This window comes from Protopterus annectens, chromosome 10.part0 (assembly GCF_019279795.1).
Source record: "Protopterus annectens isolate FY-2018-M chromosome 10.part0, PAN1.0, whole genome shotgun sequence".
Taxonomy (NCBI): domain Eukaryota; kingdom Metazoa; phylum Chordata; order Ceratodontiformes; family Protopteridae; genus Protopterus; species Protopterus annectens.
In genome coordinates, this window is record NC_056744.1 from 385,687,524 (window position 1) to 385,712,253 (window position 24,730).

The 24,730-nt window shown below is 41.6% G+C and overlaps 1 protein-coding gene across 3 annotated transcripts in view; it reads right to left on the bottom strand.

Moving 5' to 3' along the window:
• The window catches only part of EDEM3 (ER degradation enhancing alpha-mannosidase like protein 3), a 1,015,437-nt gene that overhangs the window by 259,925 nt on the left and 730,782 nt on the right, over positions 1–24,730 (bottom strand). For 2 of the 3 annotated variants that reach the window (XM_044085306.1, XM_044085304.1), the window contains exons 15-16: positions 21,143–21,294; positions 16,018–16,050 (exon numbers count right to left, since the gene is read on the bottom strand). In XM_044085306.1, coding sequence (XP_043941241.1) covers positions 16,018–16,050; positions 21,143–21,294 — 185 coding nt within the window. The remainder of the gene's footprint in view (positions 1–16,017; positions 16,051–21,142; positions 21,295–24,730) is intronic. The other variant, XM_044085305.1, reaches the window with a different exon arrangement.

The following is a 24,730-nucleotide window of genomic DNA, read 5'->3' on the forward strand; positions in this document are numbered from 1 at the left end:
GCGCCAGGGGTCTAAAAGATGCAGCCGACACCATTTTCTTCAGTTTTTCTTGCCCCAGATGTCAGGTGCCCCAAATAGGTAGGCTGAAAAATATAGCAATAAGAAATGCATGCACAAAAATAACATTTCTTTCATCTGCAAGCAAATGCACCAAAAAGGTTGTATAGGATAGAGAAGTGTAGATAAGTCCCAGCAAAGAGAAGGGGGATGGTGGGTGGGTAACCTGGACTGCAACAGTGAATATACTCGAACATCTACATTTATGGTAGGTACACAACTGTACTATGTTCATCGTGTTTCTCTATTGCAGTCATTACTCGTGGGTTGAATCCCAAAGCTGAGGACGGGTGGCTGGGCTAAATAGGATTAGGAGAGGCTATGAGGCCCTGAAGAACTGCAGTGGCAAAGCCTGCTCTGGACTTAGAGTAAAGAGGCAGGTGGTACTGCTTTGTAAAGGTGTGCACTGAACACCAAGTAGCAGCCTCTAAGATTTCTTTGGTTGGTACTCCTCTGAGGAAGGCTGCTGAAGTGGCTGCTGCTCTGGTGGAATTAGGCCTAATGCCCTTAGGCACTGATTTGCCATGTTGAGAATAGCAGAAACGGATGCAATGGCCTATCCATTTAGAAATAGTCTATTTTGATATAGGCTTTCCTTGTGACCCTGCAGCATATGACACTAAAAGTTGCTCAGTCTTTCTGAAAGCTTTAGTTCTGTCCAAGTAGAAGCATAACTGCCTGTGTATGTCCAAAGAATGCAGAATTTTCTCACCCTTGTTCTGTGGATTTGGGTAAAAGGTAGGCAAGTGAATGGTTTGATTGAGGGCCACACTGGACACCACCTTAGGCATAAATGTAGGGTTTGTCCTCAGAGAAACCCTGTCTGGATGAAAAATGATGAAAGGTTCCACAGCCATGAATGCTTGTAACTCCGAGACTCGCCTTGCAGAGGTTATGGCTAGGAGCAGACCTGTATTCCAGGATAAGAATTTAATATCCGCTGTTGATGCTGGCTCGAAAGGAGGCAGTGTGAGTTTTTCCAAAACATAATTGAGGTCCCACGCCGGAATTGGTGCTCTCCTTGGAGGCCTAATGTTTTTGTCCCCTCTGAGGTACTGCCTTATTAAAGGATGAGAAAAGATAGGTGGTTCCATATTGTAATGTCCAGAAATGGCAGAGGCATGAATCTTAATTGATGAGAAATAAAGGCCTTTGTTCAGCATCTCAGTTAGGTATTGTAAAATCTGAGGAATATTTGGTACAGACGTGTCAATGCCTTGTTCCTGGTTCCAAGCACAGAATCTCTTCCATTTTTCTGCATAAGATTTTCTGGTACTGGGCGTCCTGGTCTCCAAGATAACATCCATAACAGCTTTTGAAAGAGGAGTTTTCTGAATGGCTACATTATCCGCCATGCTGCCAGATTTAAGGTCCTGAGCTGGCTGTGCAGGATCTGACTGTTTTGTTGGGTCAGCAAGTGAGAAGTTTGAGGCAATATCTATGCTGGACCTTGAGACAAGCTCTTTAGGATTGGGTACCAGTGCTGGCGTGGCCAGTCTGGCGCAATCAGAATCATTTTTGGCTTCTCTTGTCTGACCTTTAGGAGTACTCTGGGAAGGAGAGGCAGAGGAGGAAAAGCATATACTGTTAGATTTTTCCAGCTGAATGATAGGGCATCCACTTTCCAGGCTTGCTTGTGGTAAATCCTTGTGCAAAATCTCTGCAATTGACAGTTGTGAGAGGAGGCGAATAGATTTATGTCTGGGCATCCCCATTTCCTTATGATCATCCTGAAGACTTGTGGATCCAGTTTCCATTCGTGGGGATCCATGAGATTTCTGCTTAGTTAGTCTGCCAGAGTATTTGTTTTTCCTGGCAGGAATTGTGCTTGTAGGTGAACTTGAAAAGCCAATGCTGTGTCCCATACGGTCATTGCTTGTCTGCAGAGGGGGTAAGAATGAGTACCTCACTGCTTGTTTATGTACCACATGACCGTAGTGTTGTCTGTCTTTATCAGTAATTGTCTTGGATGAAGCAGGTCCTTGAAAGCTGTCAGGGCATTTTGAACAGCTAGCATCTCTTTTTGATTGATGTGAAGATGCATATGGTTTGCAGGCCATGTGCCCTGAATACATTTTCCTGCCATATGGGCCCCCCCCCCAGGCATAATCTGATGCATCTGTTATCGTTGTCAGTGTCTGTCTGGCTGTGGGTAAACTGAATGGCAGACCCTTGTTGTGGTGACAGGCTTCTGCTCACCATCGAAACTCCTGTTGTAGGCAGGGAATGAGTGCAATTACTGTCTCCAGGCTGTGGCAATGCTGAGTCCAAACACTTTTCAGATACCATTGTAGTTTCCTCATATGCAGTCTGGCATATGGAATTAGTAGAATGCAGGATGCCATGAAACCCAAGGCCTGCAGGATTTTCCTTGCAGATAAGTGGATTTTTGTTGCCAAGTTCTTGAAGTAAGTAGTCAGTTGTTTTTGCTTGTCTGGCGTGAGGTAAGCCATCTGGGCAGTTGTATTTAAGCTTGCACCCAGGAATATTATCTCTTGAGAGGGCACTAGTTTTGATTTATTTTCATTTACTGTGTACCCTAGGCCAATTAGTAATCTTTTTACAAATGCCAGATGCTGTAGAAGAGTGTGTCTTTGTTCTCTGCTTGAATTAGGCAGTTGCCCAAGTAGGGATATATTTGAATTCCTTTTTGTCTGCAAAACACAATTACTGGTGCCAGGCATTTTGTAAAGACCCTGGGTGCAGTAGATAAGCCAAAGGGTAGTGCAGAGAATTGGTAATGCATTGAGCCAGTTATGAATCTGAGGTATCTTCTGCAAGATTGTCTGATTGGGACATGCAGGTATGCCTCTTTTAGGTCCAAAGTTACAAGCCAAGCCCTCTTGCACAGTAGTTGTTGAAGAGTCAACATCTTGAATTTTGGAACTTCCAGAAATGTATTGAGTATAGACAGGTCCAGAATTGGTCTCCAGGTTTTGTCCTTCTTGTGTACTAGAAAAAGTCTGGAGTAAAATCCTTGCCCCTGCTCTTGTTGTGGTACTTGCTGAATGGCCCTCATGTATGAGGGCTGTAATTTGTTTTTGTGCCTCTGCCCATTGATAGTGTGGCAGGTCTGGCATGCCCTTTGACCTTGGTAGAGTGTGAAAATGGAACCTGTAGCCTTGGGACACTATGTTCAGAACCCATTTGTCTTGGGTAACCATTTGCCAATTTGATGAAAAGAGTGCTAGTTTTCCCCCTAAGGGGGCTGTCAAACGAAAATTGCTTGGAACTGGTAGAGGAAAGTCATTGGGACTGTTTCCTGTAAGGCTGTGATTTGTCTTCTCCGCTTTTGGAGGTAGGAGCACCCCATTGTTTAGGTCTGTATGAGCCTTGGGGTTGAGATCTGCCTCTGGGACATCTGTATCTGCCTCTTTGTGGTCTGTCTGAGACTGGAAAGGACCAATTTTTAGAAGGCCAGTTTCTGCTAAACCTGGGTGGCTGTACCTGTAAGAAATCCTTTACTGTCTGCATGGATTTTGCTTTATCCTCCATTTTTTTCAACACCTCTTCTGCTTTAGTACCAAACAAAGTATCATGCTGTAATGGTGCATCTAATAATTTTGCTTTAACATGATCAGGCAGATTTTGTTCCTTTAACCAAGCATGCCTTCTAACAACAGAACCTGTAACAGAGGCCCTGCAAGAGGCCTCCAGTGAATCATAACCACATTGCAAAGTATGCTTTCCCAATTGTTCAGTTGCATGCAATAAATCCTGCAATTTTTTGTTCTCTGCACATTCAGTATTTGTCAACATTTTTTATTTAAGTAGTGACATTAAATATTGCTGATATTTAAGCATATGAAATTGACAATTTAAAGCCCTTACAGCCAGGGTGGCAGAAGTGTAAACTTTTTTCCCCCCATCTGTCTAGAGCCCTAGAATCCCTATCAGAGGGGACAGGGTTTTTTGCAGTGGAAGCTTTAACCCCCTTGGGAACCTGAGAAATAGTTTCTGGGTCTGCTGTGGGGTTTTTATATAGGAATTTATGAGAATCCGGGACCCTGTAGTATCTGTCTGGCTTAGCAAGTGCAGGGGGTAAAGAGTTAGGGCACAGTCCGGACTCTGAAAATACATCATTTACAATGTCTAGAACAGGTGGAATAGCTAGGGGTCTGTGCTGAGGAAGATGCAGGAAGTCTCTGAGCCTTTTCTTAGACTCAGAATAGTCTTGGCTCTCCCAGTGGAAATGCTCCCTCATAGTATGCAGTATTTCCCCAAAAGAATAGTCCTCAGGAGGAGAGGATGAAGGAATGGATTCTTCAGCATCAGAATCCTCATAGGGAAGCATGGGGTAATCCTGTTCAGAAGAGGAATCAGAGGAAATAGAAACCTGATCAGAAGAATCATACTCTGTCTCTTACCTAGGCCTCTTATCAGGAGGGGGATGGGAGCCCCTGATCAAAGTAATTAGGTCTTCGGCCATTTTGAGCATCTGTTTTTCAGGCATGGAAGTCTGAATAGGAGAATGCTGTACTTGTTTCTTTGTCTTTGGTGCTTTAGTCTTTGAAGCTGAAGATGGCTTAACATATAGTTGTGTCAGTCTGAAGACACCCTCAGAAGCCAATGCCTGCTCAGCGACTCCGGACCCATCTGAGGGATTGATTTCCGAGTGTCCAATACCTTGAGTTTCCAGAGGCCCAGTCGGCTCCACGTGGGAGTCGGTAGTGGCCTGTGGCTCTGAGGTAGCAGGCGCCAGGGGCTGCAAAAGCACCTCACTAAGAACCGACAACTGGCTTAGAAGAAGCTTCGTCGTTGGTTTTGGACCTCAGATGCCTATCTTTCTCCTTGTGTTTTTTGTAAACTCCAGTTGTCGGCTGTTCCGCCGGCATTATATAATTAAATCAATGGCCAAAGTAATGAAATGCAAAATCAAACCGACACTTGATAGTGCACTGGTTGAATCTAGTACAAAACCGACAGCTAGCAACATTGTGATCAGGGCCTAGGCAAGGAATACCGTAAGAGTGAAAATCCTTACGAGGTATTTGCTTCCCACAAGAAATACAACTGTTAACTTTTTCTGACATCAGTCTGGAGCAAGAAAAATTTAATGAAGACTTTGGCTCTGAAATTCAGATTTGAAAATCTCAGGAGTTGGCCGACCGGCACTTGCGAACTGCTTTTGCTTTGGGCACCGCACGGCAAGAAAGACTGAAGAAAATGTCGTCGGCTGCATCTTTTATACCCCTGGCACACTGACGTCAGGGAAGAGGCGACAGCAACTGACGCCGGACCTAGACTTTGGAATTCTGGCCGACTGCGGATAGCCTGCCAGCAGGATAACCCAAGAGTAATGACTGCAACAGTGAAACACGATGAACATCAACACATTCTTAACACACAGGCATGTCTTGTAAACACCATCCTTGACATTCCTCTCCTAAAATCACCACTACATCCCACCCTCTCTGATCTCTCTAAATCCTTCATATTCACTGCTCTTCTCTCTTCTAGCCCCACATTACTGTACTTCTTCATCCCCCACTCCATTCTCATCTTCTCCCTACCTACGTGCCCCTAAAGCCCTCTCACAGAATATCTCAACCTCTGAACTTTTCCTAGACTCTAAGTTCCATACCTCTTTTATAATCTCCATCCATGTATACAAAAAAAAAAAAATATATATATATATATATATATATAAATATATACTGTTAAATAATTTAACTGCTCTCAGTGGCATAAGTTGTATGTTTTTAACTTAACGTAGAGTATTTCTTATTTTACTTTCTCCGTAATGTTAATCACAAACTGTTACTTTTGTGAACTATGTACATATTCCTGTGGTGCTTTTCTTCCTGGGCCTCTGCTGAAAAACAGCTCTGGCTCAGTCGGACATCCCCAGTCAACAAATGTCAAATAAACATAAATAAATAAATAATACACAAATGTCATGCAGTTTGTAGTGTTTAGTAGAGGTATGTATAGAAGACCAGGTGGGCTGCATCAAGGATGGCGCTGTTATCTAAACTCCTGAAGAATGCCTTAGAGGAAGCCACAGCCCTGGTAGAGTGGTCCTTCATGGGTGAAGAGAGGCTCTTTCCATGGAGAGTGTAACAAAGGCAAACAGTTTTTGAAATCCAAGAAGAAATACTCTGCTTGGAAATGGGTAAACCCAGAGGCCTGGGATTAAAGTTCACAAAAAGCTGATCAGATTTCCTGACAGCTTTAGTCTTGTCCGGGTAAACATCTAAGGAGTGTAGTACCTTCTCACTGTGGTTTTGTGGAGAAAGGAAGAAAGTACGTAATTGAATGGACTGGTTAAGTGACAACTCATTAACCACTTTTGGCATAAAGGAAAGATTTGTTCTCAAGGATACCCTATCCTTAAGAAATACCAAGAAGGGGGGCACCACCATAAAGGCTTGAAGCTCCGACACCCTTCTGACTGACGTCATGGCTACTAGTAAAACAATTTTTCAAGAGCAATGTTTGAGGGAGGCCAAACATGCATGATCAAAAGGGGACTGGGTCAGTTTTTCTTAAACAAAATTAAGGTCTCAATGAGGAGGAATAGGTTTCCTGGGAGGCCTAATGTGAAGGATGTCCTTAAGGAATTGTTTCACCTCAAATCTGGATGCTAAAGGGAGTGAAAGAGGCAGACAAGCAGAAATAGCTGACGTGTGCTTTGACAGAAGAGTAAGCCAAGCCAGCAGAGAGCAATTCACACAAGACAGAACCAGTGGGACACCCACTGTCAGTGGATCTTGGTTCTTAGGGAGACACAAGAATGAAAATCTTTTCCACTTGGAAACGCAAGATTTTCTGGTATTGGGTTTTCTGGCCTCCTGAAAAACCCTGAACATGTCCTCTGAGAATAGGTGTCAGAAGGGGATTACAATTCCTATCACCTACAGTGTCAGCTGTAAGACTGACAGGTGTGGGTGTATTAGGGATCCTTTGTTCTGTGTGAGTAGGTCCAGTTTGTGGGGTAACTTGTGGTGATGGCCTTTGGCTAAATGTAGAAGTATGGGTAACCAGTGCTGTCTTGGCCAAAAGGGAGTCACCAGCAAATTTTTTTGGTTGGTCCTGTCGAATCTTTAATAGGACCTTTAGTATTAGAGGAAGGGGAGGGAATGCAAGGACATCTACCTTCCAAACCAGAGGACTTGGGACTCTGGCATAAAATTTTGGAAGTTGCCTGTTCAGAGGGGAGGCAAATAAGTCTATCTGAAGAATACCCCATTGGTGAACTATGTCCAGGAACACGTCCCTGTGAAACATCCATTCATGGGATTGAGTCAGGGACCTGCTTAGGGAGTCTGTTAAGAGATTTGGGTTGGAGGGAATGTACACTGTCTGAATAGTCATGTGGTACTGGGCAAGAAATTCCCATACCAGAAGAGCCAACCTGCAAAGAAGATAGGATTTAGTCTCCCCCCACGCTTGTTGACATATCAGAGGACTGTCATTGCTGTCTGTGAACAGTTGCAAAGGGGCTGGGTTGGGCAAAGGACAGGTTGAAATGCTTGTAGAGCTAGTAGCAATGCTTGCATTTCCCTGATGTTGATATGTTCTTTTTTTTTTTTTTTTTTTTTTTTTTAAACTGTCTGAAGAAGGGTGTTATCCCGAAAGCGCTAACCTCTGGATTTTATTGTGTTTTATTAAACGGAGTTTATACAGCAGTGTCCTGCCTTTCTTCTGTTTGCTGATCCTCATGAATAGATGCTTTCATAGAGAGAGGTTTCTGGATGTTGTACATTGGTGGGATACTCTTCAAGTAGATCTTTTTTTCCTTCCCTGTAAACAGCTTCCTCAGTTCTGTTCTGATTCTCGTGTTTGCTAGGAGGACTTTGGCATTGGTACGGCAATTGTGTTTTGGATCTATTCATGAGGATGTATCCTGAACTGCTCAGAGTGTTTGCCACTAAATTAAATCAGAAGGTCAACCAGATAAGGGAATATTTGGATTCCCTGAAGTTTGCAGAAAGCTACCACCGGAGCTGGACAGTTGGTAAATAACCATGGGGCTGTAGAAAGACCAAAAGGCAAAGCAGTAGTGCAGCGGTTAGTCCTGTCACCTCACTGCAAAAGGTTCTTTAGTTCGATTCTCAGCTGAGGTTCCTTTTGTGCAGAGTCGGCATGTCCTCCTTGCATTTGAGTGCATTTCCTCCAGGCGCTCCAGTCTTCTCCCACATTCCGAAGACATGCATCTGGAGCATTTCTCACTGGGCCTACGCTGAAAAATGGGCCCGGTCTCACTCGGACTTCCCCAGTAAGCAAATGTTAAACAAATAAAATTATAACTACAGGAAGAAACAAAGAAACGTAAAAAAATTCTTGAAGACAGGATGAGCAGGAACATGGAAGTAAGTGTCCTTCAAATCCAGAAAGACTAGAAAAGCCTTAAGAATCAAAAAGAGGTAAAAGGTCTGAAGAGATGACATCCTGAAGGAAAGAACTTTGAGAAAGATGTTGAGATAGGACAGTTATAGAATGGGACTCCAAGTTCTCTCCTTCCTATAAAGCAAATACTTGTTCTCTGTTGAAACAAGGGAACAGGCTGTATGATTCCCTGTTCCTCCAGATCACGCAGGAAGCTGGCAAGGAGGAGGTAGAGGGAGATGAGAAAATGGAGGCAGGGACTTCTAAGCCATAAAATAACTGTGATGGATGACGGAGAGAACCCAGGCATCTGTGGTTATCTGCTGCCAAACAGGGAAAAAAAGGATCAGGCTGAAGGGCAGATGAATCTGGTTGACAGCAAGGGGAGGCTAAGTGTCAGAAAGAGGCAGATTTATCAGGAAAATGTTTTTGGCCTCTAGAACTCTGAGTGGGTTTATCTGGGAAAATCTACTTAGAAACCCTCTTACCTCTAGCAGCTGGTCTAAGCTGCCTATGGAAGAATTTTGAAGGAAAAGTTTCTCTGGAATGTCACAATAGGAGAAACATAAGGTCCTGCATAACCTTGATCTTATCCTGATGGGTTTTAAATAATTCTGTAGCAGCAGTGTCAAAAGATTCTGGTTATGTAAGGCAGAATCTAAATGTTTGGCTTTAATATCCTCAGGCACAGCCTGCAGGTATAACCAGGAATGTCTTCTCATGACAAACCAGATGCAGGTGCCCTACGGGAGGCATCAGCTACATCACAGCTGGATTTAATGGAATAGCGAGCTACTTGAGAGACAGAACTCGGTAGAGAGAGAGAGCAGAAGTCTTATTGTCCAAAGCAGACATGTCATTCAAACCTCACCCCAGCTGGGATAAAAGAGCCAAGACATATCTAGTCATGTGGATCTGATAATTAATGACTGTAAAAGCCAAAGTAGCAGAAGTATACACTTTTTCTCATACCTCTCTACTGCATGGCTGTCTTCGTCAATATGTAGAAGCTTGGAGGAGATATGCCATTTGGACAACTTACTAGTGGGCATGGAAATAACAGCAGGATCAGATGAAGGGGACTTTTATGCTCCTCAGTTACCTCATAAAATCTGTCTGGCTTCTTAGAGATGGGGGGTTGACATTCAGGAGCCTGAAAAGCTGTTGTAATGCATCTAACAGGGCAGCTAAGACTGGAGGGACTGCAGATGGTCTGGGTGAGGCCTTCTGCAAGAGATCAAAATACTTCTTTTGAAACTCTGATACTTGGGAACAATGCTACTTAAAATGTTCCACCATATGGACCACTGTATCCCTAAAGGATAACTCCTCAAAAGGAGACTCTGGGGACAAAGAATCCTCTTCACCAGAACCCAAAGACAAAGAAAAGTGTATTTGTGAGGAATATCCAAATGATTCTTCACCATAGTTCAACTCCTTTTCAGAAGAATCAGAATCCCTAGGCCTCTTAGATGGGGTGGATGACCAGGTAGCAGCAGCAGCAGGGACAGATAATCCCTGTGGGGTGTTCAGAACCATAAGGGTATTAAACAGTCCTTGAGTACAGTTCTGACACCCTTTGTGAGGATCCTTAGCTACAGTAGCTCAAGTTTTGTTTTCTGTTTCTTTTTTAAAGGAACATCTGCCTGGAAAAATCTAAGAGGCTCAGAGCCGTGCCCTGATTCAATGAAGGTACTAGACACGTCTTTCCTAACTAAAATTTGGGAATACCCCTAGCTCCTTCAGATATAATCAGCCATGGTTCCTCCTCTACATATGTATTAGATGTATAAACAGCCACAGCCAATAGGCAAGTAGGCATTTTCTTGTTGGCCTCTAACTGGATCGCGGCAGAGGGAACTGGCATCAGTACTGGCAAGTCTCTGGGATCTTCATCTAATCCCAAGGGAGTCATCCATTGCAGGCTGAACAGGAGCAGTTTTTATTCTTAAGAACTTCAGGGTGGGCAGATTCAGCCATGGTACCAGAAGAGAAATGGCTGCAGAGTGTCTTAGGGACAAATGTCTGACATATATCACACTATGTATCATCGTATGTAACAAAAAAGGCACTTCTCATGTCTGTCTTTATGGGGAGTCTGACTCCCAAAATCATCCATCTTCCCTTCCTGGATGAAAAGAAAGCAAAATACAAGGAGAAAAAAAAATGCAAACCCAATTGGGTACTTATTTGTAACAGGGTCGGTAGAAGAACCAGCTTGGTGAACGGTGTACAGACCAAATTCAGAAGTTGTATTCGGAATTGCAGCAAAGAAGTTCTGAAGATTAGGTATCCGTACATCACATATGTACCTTACGTCTTGCACGTAGGGCATACATCTGACGTATGACACCAAGAAAATGTAAAGGTTTTGGTATGTTGGTCAGACATTATACCTGGGATGTCCTGCTGAGGATAGCCCAAAGAATACCACAATAGTGATAAGGAAGGACATCTGGCCAAAATTTGGTGCACTGTGGACAGCACTAGTAACCTCTGTTGGGGAAGACATGTAACCCCTACCTTAAAGTGTGTTCTGCTGTTTAATTAGTGTTTTCACTGTGCTGTATATGAGTTGACAACTTCCTATACGTGGGATAGTGTTGAAAAGGTGAAGATAAGCAGTATGCACCGTCAGCCCTTCAGCCAGCACTACTGCTGTTAACTCATAAAGGGATGGCAAATTCTCCACTTAATAAACCCATCCTGTGCTACACTTAACAGAAATGGGTCCCCTCCATCACTGTGGATAAGTTCCACTATGACAGCTCATGATTTTACAATAAGCAGTGGTCAGCCTGATGGGCCTAAAACTGTTGGGAGTATGATGCCACTCCCCCATCCCCTTTGTGAAATGGTACCAATTCAGCCTGTCATGCAATGTGAGACACATACTCACATGCAAATATTTTATTTAATGTGATTGCTGTGGGTTTAGTCAAGTTTTCCCTGATTGGGAAATCAACAAGTATATTGTCTGGTTCCATGGAATTTAAGGTTTTAATTTTACCTGTGACAGCAGTTATCAACTTTGTAGTTGTACAAGGTATATCTGCCCTGTCTCTAAAGCATGTAGTCATATTTTTTTTTGTTTACTGTTAAATCTGCACAAAATTCTTCTGCAAGCACATGTATGCTCTGTGGCTGGGTGATGACTTGATTATTGATAACTTACAGTCACAATCTGTCTCTCTCACTTTCCTGGTGCAATAAAAAATATGTTATTACTTCTTTAAACCATGTATCTGGAAGATGTGATAAGGAAAATAAGTACTTTTCATACTTATCTTAGTCTAGACATGTCTTTAAGTTTAGCTGCTGAGGAAAAAAAGGTCAAGTGAATGTAGAAGAATTCTTCAGATACTGGGGGATGTGTGTGTGAAATATTTATGTCAGACCAGTCATCATTTCACATTCTTCCTATTCTCAAAAACATTATATGTAGTTTGCCCAAACAGATGTTCAGTATTTACAGGGGCATCTAACATCTCAGTGATTTCACCTTCTGGAAACGATTACCATGTTCACAGCCATGACTGCCTCCTAACTGTAACTACAAAAACTGTGGCTCCCATCAAAGGCATATTTATAACTGCTGATCAATTATGAGATTAACTGGTAACACATTGGCAGTGGGCAATACGTCAAAAAACAATGCGTCAGAGATGGCAGGTTTTGGCAAAGGTTGCTGGTTGCTGCAGGTTACAGTTATCACCATTGGCCAACCTGAAGTGACAGCACTGGAGACAAACATTTAGAGGTGTCAGGTACATGCACGTCAAAAAACAATGCATCAGAGACAGCAGGTTTTGGCAAAGGTTGCTGGTTGCTGCAGGTTACAGTTATCACCACTGGCCAACCTGAAGTGACAGCACTGGAGACAAACATTTAGAGGTGCCAGGTACATGCAGTCTGCCTGACTGGTATGGTTTGCTCTGCTCCCACGTAAAATATTTTGTGTGTGTTCGACTTGTGCATTTAGTGGGTCTAGGCCTGGTACAACCTACAATTTTGTGAAATGCAATTTGCAAAACAGCAACTATCCCCTTGTTATATATCAGAACTGACTTATCTTCACTGACAATGATTACAAAATTTATTTTGAAGGACATGCGGACTCTGAACCTTTACTTTGAAGTCAGGGCAATGTAATAGTTGAACTATCTTCTAGTTGCTCTAAATGTAGTCTTCATATGGAACCAGGATAGACGGGGGTGCTGGACAGGAAACTTGCTGCCGTACAGGAAGATAACGTACCACAGCCAGACAGGCCATCTCCCAGTGTCCAAAGAAAGCTGGGCCATAAGTTAGCAAATCTCCTGATGGAGATCATCGACAGACCACTATCTAGTACAGAAGTACTTGGGGAGAGTGCAGACGTAAGAAAAATCTGGAAAGCTGGAGATCTGTTAGTTTAGCAGAAGTGGCAGGGTAAACCAAGGAGGAAATACTTCAAGCTACTCATAGGAGCCCAGGGAAAAGGCATCAAAATGTGTGCAGGATGGATGTAAATGATATGACCAGAAACTACAGGAGTTGGTGCATTTCTCTCTACATAACAAAAAAGCCAGGGACATGATGTGCTTACACAAAATCATGTCAGGGAGATATGAAGACGGTCACCTTTAATGGAAAGGAATTATGAGGAAGAGTGCAAACAGAGAAGTTATTAAACACCAACTACTTCCTGAATTTGGGAAAGGAACTCTTCAAGCAGAAGGTATCAGATCCAGTAAATTTAATACAGGAATGGAAGATGGAAAGTGAACTCGTTGGAGACATTCATGACAGCACTGGAGAGGTGCAGAAAGTGAGAGGAAGAATGGAGAGGTAAAAAGTGTTTACTATCATAATACGTAATAGCACTTACTTGAAGCTTGGTTGGCCGAATGCGCATCATCAAACTTATCATACTGCTGAACTGAAAGTGATTGACATTACATTAGCGAAATGAGTATTCATTTGCTAATACGAGGTCAACGTTATGAATGGAGATTGCTGTGCAGTGTGGATCAGGAAATTTACCCTTTTCCTCGCTGTAGTGAAAACTTGGAGTTGGTATATTTGATTTGCAAGGAGTGTGATGGGTGCAGCACCCACATGGGGGGTTCAGGAGGGGCTTTTCCCCCTGCAAAAATGGAAATGGAAACACAGACTGTTGATACTGGAATTTCGGAAGTTCAAATGTTGATCATCGCTGTTGTCATGTTCAACACTGTAAACGTTTGTCAATCCCACTTTCAATGTAGTAATTCGAGTATTTGATCAGAATATATTGTGATTTTTCACATTATGATAGTAAACAAAGACAGACTGCTTCCTTCAGCCATCAGGCAACTGTAATGAAACACAACAGGTTAACTACTTGTATGAAACATGCTAACAAGTACGCACTTCTCTTGCCGAATCTGTCCCCCATTACGTGGCAGACACACCTGTTTTCTTTACAAAATAAGGGAAAGAGAAACTACTAATGACTCTATACCCTTGAATTCTTGTAAAGATGTGGTCTGTTGGGAAGGAACTTGCTACACAATCCATCTGCCTTTTTGTGTCTGGTGGCTGCCTTAGCAACATCCTCTGAAATTATTCATGCAGAGGTGGAATAACCCAAGGATCATGCTCTACTATTCTTAATTTGTCTCTTTTAGCAATCTCCTGTTTTATGAAGTGAAGTAATTTTAGAACTTCATCTATAAAAATCTCTCACTAAAATGCATAGTTCAGTGATTAACACTTTCAAAGAAAGACAGAGATGACAGAGACTGTTGACCATATGTGCCAATATCCATACTTAAATCTATTTCACGTACAGGAGGACAAAGGGGGAAAGGCTCCCTTTTTCTCTTTTCAAAGGGAGATTTAGCAGATTAGATCTGAAAGATAATATGGAGGTTAAGTACAGGTGCAGAGATGAACATTTGTTGGGAGATCTGTGATCCTCTGATGAGTATGGGACAAACTGACATTCCAGGCCCTGTGATGATTTGATTTCCTACACTATGCTACCTTACTGTTTCATGAACTGGTACAAGTCAGGCACTGGGACAAGGACAGCAAAGGCAAAGTAGAATATTCTGTTCTCATTTTATACTCTGAAGAAATCATGTGAAAAAAGTCCTACACAACTTTTCAGTTTTAACCTCCCCTCCTCTACTCCACGCCACACACTGAAGAAGCACCCTCACATTCTAAAGGATAAACAATGATAGTGGTTGCTTCTTCAACAGTTGAGGGTTCCTAAAAACCTTTCAGTGGTGATGGGGACTTAGCATTTTTTCCCCAGAAACCTGACATACGCAATGTTTCTTATCAACCCTTTTGAAAGCTTTTTTGAGAAGATGCATTATTGCTAGGGACCTTTGAGGGTGTCTTTCCAATACAGTATGAATAAGTTTTTTAACTTCACATTTTCCTTTTCTGCCTCTTTCTGGCCTACGTTTTACATCCCTTTCTACCTAAAGAGCCTTCTTTACAATTTCCTCCCGAGGCTCCCTTCTTTCACATGAAGTTTTTTATATCCTCATTTTTCACCTTCTGTAATTGTTTTTCTGCAGCGAAAATGCTTTCACATTCTTCATTCTCGTTCTTATAATAATTCTGCTATTTGTAGTACAATGTTCACAATCATCAGTTAGTGACCAGCCCTAAGATAACCAAATGGTCTATATGAAAGTCTCTAAGGGCCAACAGAAAATATAGACAAGCAAACAGCAGTTTTGAAGTGGCAAGACTCTAAGATTGCATGGAACTGATGTGACCTTGAGGGGGGGGGGGGGTCTCTGAGAGAAAAAAAAAAGTCTTCTGAAGACAGATGCCAGTGGTGAAGTCTATGCAATACACTGTTGCACATGTACTTCCCAAAGAAAGATCCTGGATACCTTACAAGAGCTCAGCGACTAAACATATTATATTCTATAATGTTAATAGAGCCACTGACAAACTAAAATGGTTACACATAAAATAACTATAGAAGTACATATATATATATATATATATATATATATATATATATATATATATAAATATATATATATATATATATATATATATATATATATATATATATATATATATAAAAATATAAAACCTGGGGACAATGGCCAAAGTAGGCCATCAATTAGGCACAAAAACTGACTGCGAGACACAACAGTGATATAGCTAGTAGTACAGTTTAGCAGACTACAACACAGTTACAAATAAGCTACATCCATTTAAACAGAGTTTGATTTTTGCAAATTCTATCTGCATCCCTTATGATAATGAGCAAGTCATTTATACAGTTCCCACTCCACCCTTGAAGAATGTTTCCTGTGGATGCTGGGTCGTATCCAGTTAATGAAGGAATATTCAAAAATATAATCTCTCTACATTTATAAGCAGACAGATTTTTGAGAATAGGCTATATGGTGCTGTCATTATGTACAGTTTTAGTATACTACAAAAAAATATACATACACTTTCACAATAACAATAAAGGTAATGGTGCTACACTACTATTATCCATTAAATGTGGCATTGTCAGCCATTACCCATCTAGAATTAACAGAATGTAAATACCAAATGTTGTCTACAGTGTTCCTTTTTATGCCACAAGTGACAGATTATGTGCTCCGATCTTGAACTCACCTTTGAAACGTGACTTGAAAATCTTCCTTGTGCCTGTTCATAAGATAGGGTCATAAAATGGCTAAATTAATATCTGATGAGAAAATATTTTTTAAATTATTTGATGGTATACTAAAGTTTATAATTTCAGGTTTATAATTTCTAAAATTAACATCTCCATTTCTGTATAGCACCTCATGAATGCAATACCTGCAATGTTTCAGCACCTGCCCAAAACAAGCCAATACTTACCACAATTACCTTTTGGCCAATATATAAGGGCCTCCCAAGTCCTTCTTAATTGCATATACTCATAATAAAGCATAACAAATAATCTCGTATAAGGACTTGAATATCACAACAAAATACGAGCAGTGCATTCTGGGTATCCAGTCTCCCTGCTTTTGTAGCCTTTAACCTTTTTAATGAAATGTGGCACCAATGGCTCTGCTGGGTGTAGCTAGACAGTCTTTTATTTTGGGCACAAGGCAGAGGGGATCTTGTTTTACTAAAATGTACCATCGACAGCAAAAACGGTTCTCGCCAAAGCTTGTTTTATTCTCAGCACAACAAAGTAATGGAGACCCTCAAATGTTTTAAAATCCTGATTCCTGGTGCAAGAGTAGAAATAAAGATAAAAATCAAATTGCGTTCTTACTTGCCCAGATTTTACAGAATACTGTCACCATTTCACTGATGGAATGATCGACTCATTCATTTACATGCATGGTTCTAGACAAGAGAGACAACATCAACGTCCTCTGCAACCTATATTAAGAGCACACACTGCAGGTATTATCGATAAATCAGGTGTCATCAAACCTGAGTTGGATAATCAGTAACTGCTCCTCCCACAGCTTTCTCATTTCTGTTAGGCAGAAGAGACACAGTAGACATGTAGCCTTGTATGCCTAACTCAAAGTACAAAGAAGGAATAAAAGAAGATATACAGATAAAGCAAACAAAACCTGACAAACTTAAGAGAAAGAAGTCAAAGAGAACACAGACAGAAAATTAAAAACCATGAGCAGAATACAAAGGCAGACTCTAAACATTCATTGCTGCCAGGCTTCAGACATGGGCAAATCCTTACAGAGAAAAAAAGCAGAGAACAGGTAGTGGTTTGGACTGGAGCAATCTTAAAGCATGTACCTTTACACCAGAAAGAAGGGACAACTGCCAAAGCTGAAATAACCATTCAATCACTTGGGAACAATACCCCTCAAACCACAACACAAATCTCAAGCAAAGAGTGGTAGCCAATAAGGGAGGCACTCATATTTAATAATGCTGACTAAAGGGCTGAGCAGCAGCCTTAAAATTCTCAGGAAACAGCAAAGTGAGGTGAAGCACATCAAAACTATGACTGCAGAAACAACACACACCTGTGTAAAGTACACAAATAAAGAAAAAGAAAAAGAAATCAACATAGGTGCCAGGAAACATTAAACAGAATGAGGAAGGTCACACATTATTTACTCTCTCTCTATTTTTTCCTCTTTTTTTTTCTTCTGTTACAGATGATCCTCTTCCAGTCCCATTTCTTTTATTATTTCTTAACCTCTTTAAGTTCATAGGTGTGTACCAGGCTAAAGACCACTGGGGGTCTTTTAAAGCCTAGCCATGCAACCCAAATCACTAACAAGTTCTGGTATCCTTGCTTACTAGTCAGTGCACCTACCCAGTTATTCAACTGAAAATAAATAAATTAAACCTGTCAGTTACCTAGAATATTTGGAACTTTAAAACCAATGCATAAACAACCCCCCCCCCCAAAAAAAACACATTTAAGCAGAACGAAGTGCTGTATGACAGGATGTGTGAATATGACAAAGTCAGACAAATGTGGTAGTGGTGTTCAGCTGTACTATATCTCTTACAAATTCTCAACATACATATACATACTTCCACATGACCGACTATCCAGCTATCCAGTCATCCAGCCATGAATTCACGTATCTATCCATATACGTGTCCGTCTATCTATCCATCCATCTACCAATAATATTTTAAGTAGCTCAGCAGATGTTCATTTTTAGTGAATGCCCACAAGTTTACAACTTCCGAAAAGCCCCAAAAAATACCAACCATGATTTCAAAAAAAAAAAAAAAAAAGTGTCCATAGATTGATATGAAACTAGATACATTTGCATAATAATTACACATTACTTTTCTGGCTCTGTGGTCTACAGTGATGAAGACTCGACTATGACCCAGATGAAGAGTGTTTGATTAGCTGTTTGGGCACTGAACAGCCAAGGTGAGGAGAATGGCAGTCAGCTACTGATGGTTGCTGGTTTGTTGCTTGGGTGACACCTACAGGGAGCTTTGGGTATTACACCTGCAGTGCTTGTGACTGCTGAGCTCATGCTGCCCCTGAGTAAGAGTACTGGTACTGGATGGGGAAGTAAGTGTGCAGAAGTATGCTTTCCATAGCAAGCAGCACTGAGAGAGAGGTGGGGCTGGGGAAGACAGACTGCTCCACTGAAACTGAAAGCTGGCCTTCTTCCCTACCATCAGCCTTGCACCATAGGAAGAATGAAATAGGCTAACAAGGCACAGGAGGCAGGTATAAATGTGTCACAATCTTTAACCAGTTAGCCCCATTGGAACAAATAGATTAAACAGGTAAATACTGTGGAGCCATCAGGCAGGTAGCAGAGGAGCAGATTAAATAAGTAAAAAGAATAATACATTAACAACACAAAATGACAATAAAAAAATCATATGGGTTCTGACAGTGTATGCCCAATCTTAAAATAGAGACAAGGTAAGATACTGGAATACAGTATTTAAATAAGGAAAGGGCCTACACATTACTCAATCATATTTTGAAGATGGCAAAAGAAGACAAAGTTTATGCGATCTTCATTTTTTATGTGCTGTCCAGCATTCTGCTGCTCTTTCATCCCTTTCTTCTCCCATCAACCCCCTTCTCCATCTGTTCCATGCCCTCTTAAATGTCTCAGTGCAGTCTTTCTCCATCACACATTCCATAGTCCAATTCAGTGTGTCCATAGCCCTTTCCATGAAACACTCTCACGGATCCAAGCAGAAGTATATCCTTACAATATGCTGCATGTTCCACCTCCTTCTCCCTCTGTCCTTCTTGTTCAGGAGAACACCTTCACATCTTCCTGTCATTACAGTGAAAACAGCTCTCGTTCTTATAGTCTCTAGTAATAATACTTTCCCCTTCATCCCATGCATCCTTCTAATGACTCATCTTTGGACTCCTTCAGAAAAAGCTTGATGACCATTCTTATGTTGTCCCCAGAAGTGCACACAGCATTTAAGGTGTAACCTGACTATGGCCAGAAGGCTGGATGTGTTACCTGTTTGCCACTGGGCTTTATCTCATTGAGGCTATATCCCAGCATTCATCTGCTAACGGTAGCTAAACACTTTGCTTCTGGTGGTCCAGTCCAGTTACACACACACACACACACACACACACACACACACACACACACACACACACACACACACACACACACAGATCCCGTTCCTGTGCTGCTGCTCGTGTCCACCTCTTGTGTCCACTCTTTACATGAAGGTTGCTATGGCCCACGTGTAGTACTCTTTATTTGCCTGCAATGAACATCAACTGGTACCATGCAGATCACTTGGCCAGCATTTCCAAATCCTTAGCCAAACACCCCCCCTCCCATCCTGCACTGTTGCTCTTAACTCTGTCATCAGTAAAGAATCTCATTCTGTTTCCTGTTCCCTCAAATACATCCAAAATGAAAATACTAAATAATGTTGGACCCAGGACCACCCCAGCTGTACTCCACTAATCACTTTCTAATTTCTTGGCTTTGTACCTCTCACCACAGCCCACTCTGTCCTACCATTTAATCTTGCCAGCAATCATGTTCCATAATTTTGATCCTCTTTGTCCAGCTTTTTAAGTTTTCCCTCACCCTTACCTGTGTAGGACGAGTCAAAGGCTTTGGCATAATCCAGGTAAACCACATCTACAAGCACTCCCTTGTTAAATTTTTCTTCAATCCATTAAAAAAAAAAAAGTGGAATAGATGTAAATGACAGCTTCTTCTGGCCAGGAATCCATGCTGGTTGTTGCTTCCAGGCTGTTGCTGTATTTCATCAGAAGTCTCTCCATAACTTCCTGTGCCACTACAGTTAAGGCCAATAGTGCAGCAATTCCCCTCCCCCTCATCCCTCCATCCTTGTACAAGCTGAACATAGTTGATGTTTGACAGTCCTCAGGCACATGTGCAGTGGCAATTTCTGTGACACCAGCACTCTGCTCCTGTGCCAGTACCTGCACATCCAACATCTTTCCAATTGGAGTACCTGCTAAGAACAGTAATACTACCTAGCTATGGTCCGAGTCACCCTTGTTTGTTCCTTTGCCATTTTCTATTTTTCCTTCTTTCTACTGCATGGACACCCATACTCATCTTTTACATATGTGACATCCTCCCCTCCGTCATAGTTTAAAGAAGCTTTCACTGGTATGTACCTTATATAGGTATATACATTGAAGGGCTGTACTTTTTGCCCACTGTGTTGTTTAAGATACCATTTACTAATCCAGACAAGAGAGTAAGGTATTTAAAACAGATGACTACACATTCAACTATGACAAAGTAATATTTACAACAGTGATGCATGCTTCTGCTTAAAAACATTACCAACACAGCAGAATGCAATGTTTCTAAGCAAATGATTATGATTACTCTAAAGGAGGATTTCTATGTAATAAAAGTCTCCATTCCTCTAAAGAGACAGAAAAAAAAACATTTTATGAAATGCAGTTAAAAGTCACAGAAAATTGCTTCTGTATCTTGACACAAAGACATGCTTTTTAAATAGTTCCTTCTAAAACAAACATGACTTTTTTATGAAGGGTCCCCAGCTAGTTTAGAAAGCATTGTAATATTATATTTGTTTTAAGTACCTGCTACTTAGCAATTGGTCAGCATATGGAGTAAGAATAAAACAAAGTGGCAAAATGCATCTCCAGTAGCTACTGTAATCCTGTGAAGAAATCTTGACTTAAACATCAATTACAGGAGTCACAAACTTCAACTTCAAAATAAAACACTTTAAGAAAAAAATCCTTTCATATTAATCACTAAGATAGTAGCAACAAATTACAGTAAAACTAATAACTTACCCTTTAGCACTATCTTTTGGGCAGCTCTTGTCCACAACATTTTTAAATGGTTCCCGTACATTATGTGCATACTGTGGGTCATCTGGGAACAGGATCTTTGTATTTGGACAAGACCAATCGAAGTTACTGTCATCTAATTCTTGGTTCTCACTCTAACAGTGAAAAGCAAACATGAAAATAATTGGTTACTACTATTCCATGAAACTTGCATAGTTAGGTATCGAAGATGAACACAAATTGGCTTACAAATGACTGATCAGATTGTTCTCAAAATATAATGCATGTCTGAACTCAAACTAAAGTTTGTTAATCATGGAAAGCCCTCTTCCCTGCCTACTACTGACAATAACTTGAAATGGTGTGGAAAAAGGGGAGTGCACACAAATTTAAACTGAAAGATACCTGGGCAAGCTCCTCTCACCTAAAAATACAAACAAAAACACAGAATAAACAAGAGTTAGCAATGTAAAGTGCAGTTATACAAGTGGACTTACAATAACAGTAGATGCTCAAATAAAACAGATTACTGTTGCAGTAGCCTAAGTTATAAGGGTTATATCCTGCCAAGGATATGGCAAACAGTCAGCTTACAAAGATTACAGGCACCATCCACATGCTTTTACCACTGAGCAATTTAAGAAGAGCAGTACAAAGTCAGTGGTTAGGGTGCCAAATCTTCAGAGCTTTCTTGTCTTACAGAAAGAGAGGATACAATTTTGGCATCTATGTGCAAGGAAAAAGGAAACAAACTATGGGGAGATCTAGGGGCAAACAAGCACAGATCTCGAATGGACACAGGCACCGTATAAACAGTTCATCTCCCAGGCCTACTGCTTACAAATGTTTTATCTTCCAAGCCCCTGTCTGTACTTAACAAGGGTACCAGAACTTGACAGAAACCTAGGATAAATGGCTAGGCTTAAAAGGGCCCTTGCAGTTGTTATCAGAGTGCACACCTATGAACCTATTGATCCCTTCATAAAAAATAATAAAATATGGGGGACTGGAGAGAGGGAGAATGTTCCTATTGCATAAGTGCTATTTGAACATCTACTGTTATAGTACATTTGCTTACATAACTGTACTAAGCTCATTATTAGCACTGTCCCAGTAGCCTAAGCTATAGGAAGAATGCCAAAGCCTACAAAGAAGGGGGGGGACAGTCATGTCTGCCCTGGAACTACAGAAAGAATCTAATTTATAGTGCTTTGTAAAGCTTGTGCACAAACGACCAAGTTGTTATGTGTAGTATACTTCTAAAGTCTACCCCTTTCCAAAAAGTCACTTAAGAAGCCAGAGCACTGGTAAAGTATGCACTGACCTCACCTGGAAGTGACTTTTTTGGTCGAACAAAAAAAAAAAAAAAAAAAAAAAAAAAGCTATTTAGAAAATTCTCTGTTTTGATACTGGCTGTCCCTTAGGATCATAGGAGGTTACTAGGCTAATGGCCCTGGGGCCCTTACAACCCTAGTCAAGAGTTTATCCCCAGAAATGAAACCTCAGTCAGCACCTGCCGCCCCTGTCAGTGAGGGACACAGGTGGAACCCCTGGGACAAATTTGTTTCATAGTTTCATAGTATAGTACTAGGCTATCTGCCCTGGGGCATTTGTAAGCCTAGCCATAGTGATGTGGCTTTTGCCACCCCATGAAATGGTACAAAAATGTACAGAATAAATCTAGAATACTGTGCCTCTGTCTAGTAGTGACACAATGAAGGTCCCCTTATATAACAGAATTAGTTTACTGTGCCCCTGCCTAGCAGTGACACAGATGTGACCCCTGTGGTAAACTTACGATCTCCCATCCACTCATCTAGATTTCTCTTGAAGAGAGTCAGTGAGGGGCTCTGCCTAATACGAACTGGGATCCTGTTCCAAAGCATGGGAAGCCTCTGGGTTATGAATCTATCCCTCCAGCATGTCCTATTCATACTTGTGCCGAGGTTTAAGTCTTTAGCTCTCGTGGTCCTGATGGATTTGGATTTTTTGAGGTGGAGCTTGTCCATCAGATCCTGATTGGACATGGCCTTGTACGTCAGGCAGAGATCACCTCTGAGCAGGCGGTATGCTACTGAATAGAGCTGAAGTTTGTTTAGTCTGGCAGAATAAAGCATATGTTGGAGACCCTTGATCTTTTTGGTGAGGTACTTTTGTGGTCTCTCCAGCTGTTGCAAATGCCGGGTGAGGTACATACCAAATGGGGCATTGTACTCAATCATGGGTCTGATGAGGGAGGAATATAGGGGTACAATGACATCAATGGATCTGGATGCGAATCCCTTCATGATGAGGTGTGCAAGGTAGAATGTTTTTCTAACCACTTTGGCAATGTGGGTGTCAAATGAGAGGTCGCTGTCTACTTGGGTCCCTAGGTCTCTGATTACTTTTTCCGTACTCAGTGGGTTGCTGTCTATGTGATAATTTGTGGGTACTTTGTTTTTTCCAAAAGGGATGACTATACATTTTTTGGCATTTAGTTTAAGGCCGTGACTACGGCACCAGTTGTCTGTTTCAGTGAGGCCTTTTGTAGGATGTGTGTGTCTGCTGGTGTATCGACTATGGCGCCTAGATTGCAGTCATCTGCAAACTTTGTCAGCCACAGCCCTCCCATGTTTGCTTTAACATCTGAGAAATAAATGCCGAACAAGAGGGGTCCCAGGACAGATCCCTGTGGGACACCACTTGTGACTGGCTTTGAGTCTGACATTGCTCCAGCGATTTTAACTTTATGGGTTCTGTCCTTTAGCCAGTTTGCAACCCATCTAGTGACATAAGGGTTTACTTTTAAGCTGTTTAGCATATCTATGATGCCTGAGTGGGGTATTGTGTCGAAGGCCTTAGCCAAGTCCAGGTATGCTGTATGGACTGCTTTGCCCTCATCAATGGCTCTAGTGACTGTTTCGAAACAGTCAACCAGGTTTAAAAGGCAGGATCTGCCCTTTACAAAGCCGAACTGGGTGGGGTCAAGTGTCTGTAGGTCCCCTGTGTCTCTGTTTACGAGTTCCATAGTGATTCTTTCCATAACTTTGCAGACCAGGCTAGTTAAGCTTATGGGGTGGTAGTTTCCAGGGTCTGTAGAGGCACCCCCCTTGTGGAGTGGGACCACTGTTGCTGTACGCCAGTGTTCAGGTACATATCCCGAAGTAAGGCTAAGGTTAAATAGCATTTTTATGTGTGGGTTTAGCTCCTCTTGGAGTTCACGTAACACGCACCCCGGGATACCGTCAGGTCCCATTGATGCTGTGTTTTTTGCTTTGTTTAGGGCAGTTCTCACTTGGACATCTGAGATGACAGGGAGATTACATTCAGCTGGGATAAGTATTTCTTCTTTTGGGGTGAAGGAGGGGAGAAATTTGCACTGAACCTGTCAGCCAGAATGTTAGCAATATCTGTGGGTTCAGTGTATTTTTGTTGTTGTGAACCAACTCTGAGCATATCTGAGGGTTTCCAGGTTTCTAACATAGCTAAAGAAGGCTTTGTGGTTATCTTTAGTGTCCTTAGCGATTTTTCTCTCAAAGTTTGCCTTGGATGTTTTTATGAGAGAACGTAGTTTTCTGCTAATGTTGATCAGAGATGTCTTCCTTCATG